Source organism: Palaemon carinicauda, chromosome 13 (assembly GCF_036898095.1).
Source record: "Palaemon carinicauda isolate YSFRI2023 chromosome 13, ASM3689809v2, whole genome shotgun sequence".
Classification (NCBI taxonomy): Eukaryota; Metazoa; Arthropoda; class Malacostraca; order Decapoda; family Palaemonidae; genus Palaemon; species Palaemon carinicauda.
The window spans coordinates 120,695,382-120,703,368 of record NC_090737.1 but is presented as its reverse complement, the minus strand read 5'-3'; the positions used below and the strand labels follow the sequence as shown (position 1 = coordinate 120,703,368).

Sequence of the window (7,987 nt, the reverse complement as noted above, 5' to 3'; positions counted from 1 at the left end):
TGTATATATATATATATACGTATATACGTATATAAATATAATATATATATAGATATACAGACATACATACATACATACATACATATATATATATATATATATATATATATATATATATATATATATATATATATATATATACATTATATATCTGGTCACGCTCAGGGGCATTACCAGACGTAAAACTATTCATCTCTCCCCGTCCCTTGGGTAGCAGGGAGGGGGAGTATTCATACCCTGGTAAGAGGGGTACCCTGGGAGGGGATGGAAAGGGTTTACTCTTGTGTTCTATTTAGCTGCCATTTTTGACGGGTCGCTTACAATAATATATTATATTTCCGTAAAAATAATTGGTAATTTTTACGTGTTCAATTTATAAAGTAATTTTCCGATTACTTTTCCGCAAAGTAATACTGAAGAAAAAAAAATGGCTTTCCCTTAAGTAGAATGATATGACCACATTTTATCGGTACACATTTAATTAAAAAATGCTATTTACACAATAAACAGTACAAAGTCTACAAATGACTCCATAGAATAATTTAGAGGATTTTGAGGAATCTCACTCATTCACACTCAACAGTAACCTTGTAATAAAAAAATTCTCATAAATCAAGAGATATATCATACACACAACAACGTAGTAAACAAAGGTGTATTTGCGATTCCTCTGCGAAATACAGTTAAAGAGAGAGGGAAAGAGAGAGAGACATAAACAGAAACAGTCAAAGATTTGGCATGGAATCCTTAACGATGAGCAATATCATATTAATCCTTAAGTGTTATTGAATATATGTGCATTTATCTTTACATGTTTGAACGTCAGAATTTTGTCTAACTCCGCCTTTCCTTTGGAAAGCAAAAATATCAAAACTTTTATTTACGAGGCCTCAATCATTTCATGAATAATTATTTTTCCTTCTCTCCAGACTACTGGATTTAATATCAAAACTTATTTACTAGGCCTCAATCATTTCATGAATAATTATTTTTCCTTCTCTCCAGACTACTTGATTTAATTTTCACAGAGCAGATTAACGCAACTAGCGTTGAACAGAATAAAGAATTTTTGCTCAGGGCTAAATCCTTGTTTTGTTGATCTTGGTTTCTTCGATCGTGACACGACAACTTTGTAACACAGCAACTTCAGCTTATGTCCTACGTAAACAACATATAGTATTACTCTATTCAGTTCCCCTATTCGGTTCCCCCGGCGCAATCGACGGCTTCGGCCCAGTTACACATGCCCCCTACTGGATCAAAGACCAACTGTTCAGGGCATGTGTAAACCCATCCACGCACTAGACCCCTAACTGTCTTGGAGCAGGAAATGAATTTCTTGCATGAATCGGGATGAGCGAAATACCCAGTGTCATAGCACGTGACTGAACCGTCAGCCATCAGGACAGCCTTGTCGCTCAGAGTTGCTAGCTGGCCAAGTGTCCCCGTGAGGGCACCATCCAAATCCTCATAATAATAATCATAGTAATCATTGCCGAGGATTGAGGAAGCCACAGGGCTTTGAGAATGTTGAATTAGGGGGGCTCTTGTGACAGGAGGTCGGTTTGGACGGGGACTTCTTGCGGGTGGGCGAGTTGTAGTAGGTCGAGGAGTAGTGGTGAAGGAGGTTGGGCGGGGACGAGGGGAAGGACGTGGTCTTGGTGTGCGTTCCTCCGTAGTGGGCCTAGGTTCAGGAGTGGTTGGACGGGGTCTTGGGGTGGTTGCTATAGGGTCAGGCCTAGGTTCAGGAGTGGTTGGACGGGGTCTTGGGGTGGTTGCTATAGGGTCAGGCCGAGGTGGAGTGGTAGGACGAGGTCTTGGAGTAATTGATAGAATACTAACTTTCTCGGTAGTTTCAGGTACGATAGTAGTGTCAATAAAAAGTTCATCCTCTGTTGGGAAAACAGTTTCTTCTTCAAAATCTACAGGAGGCTGAATTGTAGTAGGTCTAGGACGGGGTACTAGAAGCGGCCTAGAAGTACGTGTTTCAGGTTCTGTGCTGGGCTGTTCTACGTCTGGCACTTCAGTTGTCTTAGGTTGAAGCCGGAGACGGGATTCAAGCTGAGGACGAGGACGGCGATCTTCTGACTGAAGACGAACAGGACGAACATCTGATCCAGGCTGTGCAGTAGCATCATCACTAACAGGGCGGGTAGGGCGAGGACGTCTAAAAGCTGAAGGAACTGTAGGTCTTGGCGAAGTTGGTGGACGTGTTCTTATTCTCACAAGTCCAGTAGTGGTCTGTTCATCAATCTAATAAAATTCAGTTCAGAATGTTAAAGAAAGAAAAACAAGTTTTTTTCTTTTATACCCAAGATCAAATATATCCAATTGTTTAAAGCATTTTATAATAATTCATTAAGTGGTTGAATATGCAAATTATGTTTTATATCAGCATAAGATATTATATGAACAAAAAGAAAATAGTGTGCACTAGAAGAAATTATGAGCATATATAAAACACTCAATCCCAAAAGTCAGGTCACGACCAAATCACTGCAAATAAAAGTCTTTTAAACTTGGAGTCTAGAAGTCAGAACGTAGTGCACCATCAGCCACTGGAGAAAAATAATCTTGAAGAATAAAGTGTTGAAGTCACCTTCAGTTCCAAGCATACACTAGTAGTATAGATCAAAGGTCCAATGAAAATATGGTGATGGTAGTGGTTGAACTGTGGGTTGAAAAAACAAGTTTTTCTAATGCTGAAAAATATGGAATATTCTCTTACCCACAAAAAATTTGAATCTGGAAGAGATTGTCATTTATACCAGCACAAGCTGGAGAACGATCAGTGAACTCAGGTAGAGCATACTTGAGGTAACAGTCTGTACTGATGACTTGAAATTGTTTCCCATACACGTCACTCCCTGAAATAAAGATGAAGTGCGTCGAAGTCGAGAAGTCTAGGTCATAACTAAGTCAACTTCAAGTCTATTGAAGGTTCGTCTGCTTGGCGTCATTGTCATGTTAAATGAGTTTAGTTAATCATGCCAGTGGATCAGGACATATCAGTGGCAAGGGGTCAGTCTAAATTCTCTAGTGATGCACTTAGGTTATTGGAATCAGTGAAGTGATGCTTCATTATATTAAAAATGTCAAAAGTGAATCTGAATTAATGAGATCAGATTCATTTTTGGTCTATTTTTCTGATATCGGGATGCATAGCAAATGCAACTTAATATACACAATCTAGTAACCTTAAGATATTTACATAGAAAACTGCTAAATGGTTTTATATACAGTCTCGGTCTACACTAAGTAATGTACACATTCATACTACAACCATCACCAAACGGGAAAATGAATAAAGGTAATAATTACTTGTTCTGACTTCTCCTTGCGTCCACCCCTCTTCCTTACCACTACTCTTCTTCTAGGGGTTATGTTATGTGTGGAGGAACTGCTTAAATCTCTCGAATCATTAGAAATTTGTTGATGATCCCTTTCATTCGCATCACTCAAAATCTCTTTATCTTCAGCTTTTAAGAACTGATCTGATAAAGAGTGATTTAGATGTTTTGAAAGAAGATCACCGGGATTCTCAGTATTCTCAGATGATTTTGTAACAGTTCCTCTGAAGGAAGTGATTGGCTTGCCCCTGGTACGAGTATGAGTCCTCTGGGGTCTGGATGTAATGGTAATGGATTCCTGTGTAGTAGGTTTTGGAACAGGTGTTGTAGTAGATTCAGGAGTTGGTGTTATAGTTATAGGTGTAGTAGTGGTAGTGGCTATACTTTGTTTGGATGGTTGAGGAGAGGTAAGGGAACCAGAGAGGGTAGAATCTGCATCCCCATGAGTACCAAGGTGATAATCCTCATTGTTCAAGGGGTCACCATTTACGCCTGCATCTGCAGCAGCCTGGGAAGAAAGAGGCACATGCGGGCTGGATCCAGGGCTGCTCTTATGCACAACAGGAGACTCATCATGCACCAAAACCATCGATGCTCCAATTTCTCCAGGCGTGCTGGATGTTCCATATTGTCCTTCACCATGCACTCTAGGAATATCACTTTCTAATAAGTCAGATGCTTCATCATGCAATACACCTAGTTTAGAATCAAGATTTCCTTCAGAACCAAACACCATTGAATGAAGAGAAGTACCAGGCAAATCATCATTTGAAGAGGGAAGGTCAATGCTTTGCTGAGAATGAATTGCAAATGTTGAATCCTCATGTCCTAACTTATTTGCCCCAGATGATGCTGAAGGTGAATCTAGTGGAATTAGAATATGTGCCGAAGTTCCAAGTGTCAATTCAGTACCATGCATAAAGTCTGTCTTTAAAGGGTCATCATTAGAATTAACGTCTATTTTGGTTACTGGTTTAATTTTGTTTATTGACAAAGAATTTTCAGTAACATTTCTTTGCTTGGCAGGTGGCATTTGTTCTCCATGGAATTCTTGCAAAGAATGCTGATTTAGTAAAGGAACAACTTCACCCGTTTCTAATGTCGAGGAAGTTTCAGGCTGTAGTTCTTCGAATGGTAAGATAACAATTTTTTTTACTTTCTTGTCACTTTGTGTTAAAGAATTCTGTGTTACTAAGATGTCTTCACCAGTTACTTGATATGTTGTCTCATTGTGATGTGATGTTGTTTTGATCATAGGGTCAGGGATAGCATCGATATCCAAAACTGTCCCAGTTGTAATGTCAGTGTGGGGGTAGAGTTTTTCTGTTGTGGGAAGTTCGTCATTTAAAATGACCAGTTCTTCATTAGGGCGAGTTATCTGTGACTGAAGATCACTGATTGAAATTGCACTAGAGTGAGTTGTATTTTCATCAAGGGACAGCTGTGTTGTGGTCGTCTTGTGATGTGGTGTATTTTGAACAGTTGATATTGGTAATGATGTTTGAACTTTAGGACTAGCGTGAATTTTTAATCTTGTTCTGCGCCGTCCTGTAGTGGCAGGTTGCGATTTAACGTCATGTGAAGCGCCAGTTTTTTCTAAGACTTGATCTGGCTTAGAATAATCATGTTGCAAAGAAAGTCTCTCTCCGGTTAAATGAATTGCTGGTGACTGAGTAATGCCTATAGTGGGAGCTTGAGTTGTGCTCTCATCAATTGAGGATTGTAATCTGGTCTTACTACGTGATGCAATATTAGATCTTGTGTTGGGTCTGGGTTGACTACCATGAGGATCAGAGATGATATTACCTTCATTTGCATTATTACCTAATTGTGAAGTACTAATTCTAGAGAGAACTTGTACCCTACTTTCCTTATCACTTTGTGTTAAAGAATTCTGTGTTACTAAGATGTCTTCACCAGTTACTTGATATGTTGTCTCATTGTGATGTGCTGCTGTTTTTATCATAGGGTCAGGGATAGCATCGATATCCAAAACTGTCCCAGTTGTAATGTCAGTGTGGGTGTAGAGTTTTTCTGTTGTGGGAAGTTCGTCATTTAGAATGACCAGTTCTTCATTTGGGCGAGTTATCTGTGACTGAAGATCACTGATTGAAATTGCACTAGAGTGAGTTGTATTTTCATCAAGGGACAGCTGTGTTGTGGTCGTCTTGTGATGTGGTGTATTTTGAACAGTTGATATTGGTAATGTTGTTTGATCTTTAGGACTAGCGTGAATTTTTAATCTTGTTCTGCGCCGTCCTGTAGTGGTAGGTTGCGATTTAACGTCATGTGAAGCACCAGTTTTTTCTAAGACTTGATCTGGCTTAGAATGATCATGTTGCAAAGAAAGTCTCTCTCCAGTTGAATGAATTGCTGGTGACTGAGTAATGCTTATAGTGGGAGCTTGAGTTGTGTTCTCATCAATAGATGATTGTAATCTGACCCTACTACGTGATGCAATATTAGATCTTGTGTTGGGTCTGGGTTGTGTGAATGTATTAACGTCTGCTGATGGCTCAGTGGTGTCCACTGAAATTGTACTTAGCGGAGAAACATTTGCTTTCAAAGTTGTATTGTTAGTGTTTGTAATGGATATCTTGCTAGATTTTTCTAAATTATTCAAAGTAAAATTATTGTCTTCTAAAGAAATTTCTTTATCTGTTGCTGAACTACTATCAAAGTTTAAGGGCAAATGAGATGTAGAATCATTTACATGTAACTGACTACCATGAGGATCAGAGATGATGTCATTAGCTTCATTTGCATTATTACCTAATTGTGAAGTACTAATTCTAGAGAGAACTTGTACCCTATTTTCCTGCCTTCCCACTGCACGTAGTGGTAAAGTTCCAGTTTTGATTGGCTCATTTTCATTTATTGTAGGGGTACCTGAAGAAAATTTGCCACCAAAATGCTGGCCGCTTGACAGGGAGTTAAGTCTTGAAGTATTGGGTTGTGTAGTTCTTCCTTGTGTATTAGACTCTCTAAGTGTGCTAGATGTAGGCAATTTTCTTTCAATATTAGCTCCAGTCTGATGATTAATTGCCTTGGGGACTACAGGTACTTCAGTTTTATTAGCATCAAGATTTAGATTAAAACGAGGTCTAAAATTATCTTTGGAAATAATATTAGATAATCCATCTTGATCTTGTATATTTTTTAACATGACATTAGTTGGATGCTTTGAATTAGCTTCAATAATTGTTTCAGTTCCTCTGAAAACTTTAGATTCATGGTTTTGATCAGGTACTAAGGGCATTTCATGATGAATCTCGGGAAAATCACTGAATAAAGGTATCGGTTTCAACTGAGGGAGTGGACGGACTTTATGCACATCACTGGTTATAGTTAGTCCAGAGTTTTTGTGGCCCAAGGCATTTACAGCAATATCCTCATTACCATATTCTGATGACACAGTTGGGGTCGTAGCACCAAGTAATGAAGGTGAAGGGAAGGATGAAACAAAGCCTGTATTATCAGAGACTACGTCATGCAAAAGATTTTCCTCAAAATCAACCGGAGAGGAGGGTGTAGTAGTTGTTACAGGATCTACGAGAATGGGCCCATATCTGAAAGTTGTCGAACTTACGGAGGACTCTGTGGTGGTTGTGGTTGTATCTTCAATAAATGCCTGAGCTTCCTCTGTTGTACTCGGGCGATTTCGTTGTAGTGTCACGTACCTAAAAGACAAAGTTGAAAGTTATAACAAGATTGCAAATTACTCCACTATTTTAATGAAACATATAAACTATTACAGGAACGGCTCATTTGAATACACCAAGAATATATTTTCAAGAAATATATATGCCTTTTTTATTACACAATTTAAATAGGAAATCAATTTGCTATATTTGCAAATATTTTCAATGGCATAAAACCTGTTCAAACAATTTGCAGCTTAAAGTATTTTTGTCTGATGTAAAATTCAACATCATTATTTTTTTTATACATGGCTGAGCTGGCCAATAGAAGTCTAGATATTTCAAAGAATTCATCATATGCTACCCTTGTAGACCGTAATATCTAAAACTAGAATAAGCAATCTATAAAGCATGAAGCCAACTCCCTTCTCCAAGCATAGCGGCTAGCTAGTGCACTGCTACACAACATTAATAAAGTGATACCTTGGAGTGGTTCGTCTATCATCTAAACCTTGAAGTGCAGATTCTCTAGATCTACTATCAGAAGAGAAAACTGAGGAAGGTGTTGTCGTCGGTCTAGCACGACTAATGGTGACATACTCGAGAGATGGTTCTGTCGAGGACAGTGGGAAAGCCGGTTCTCGAACGGGTGTGCTTGGCCGCTGTCTATCAATTGTGACGTAAACTCTTTCGCCTCCTTGGGTCTGCCTAGCTGATGCAGGGTCCTCTTCAATGGGAGCTTGGGTAACAGGACGTTGGCGTTGAATAGATGTGTACTCAGGCCGTGTGGCGCCTCTGGTTGGTTCTCGCTCTTGCTGTTGTCGTTGTTGAGAAGGTGCTGCTTCTGCAGGTGATTCTTGCACTGGAGTTCTGCTCCTGAGATATGAAAAGATGAATTAGGTTTCTTGATTTTTATTCTGAAGAATTGTGATATTCGGAAAATTTTCTTTACAGTTCCTTGAAAACGAAATAAGAAATGGGTGTATTGCAAGTGAA

The 7,987-nt window shown here is 39.0% G+C and overlaps 1 protein-coding gene across 1 annotated transcript in view; it reads right to left on the bottom strand.

Moving 5' to 3' along the window:
* Positions 1–467: 467 nt before the first annotated feature.
* The window catches only part of LOC137652384 (uncharacterized), a 102,778-nt gene continuing 95,258 nt past the window's right edge, over positions 468–7,987 (bottom strand). The window contains 4 exon segments of the mRNA XM_068385768.1: positions 468–2,253; positions 3,322–4,814; positions 5,406–7,030; positions 7,475–7,867. Of these exon segments, the coding sequence (XP_068241869.1) occupies positions 1,198–2,253; positions 3,322–4,814; positions 5,406–7,030; positions 7,475–7,867 (4,567 nt within the window). The 3' untranslated portion in view covers positions 468–1,197.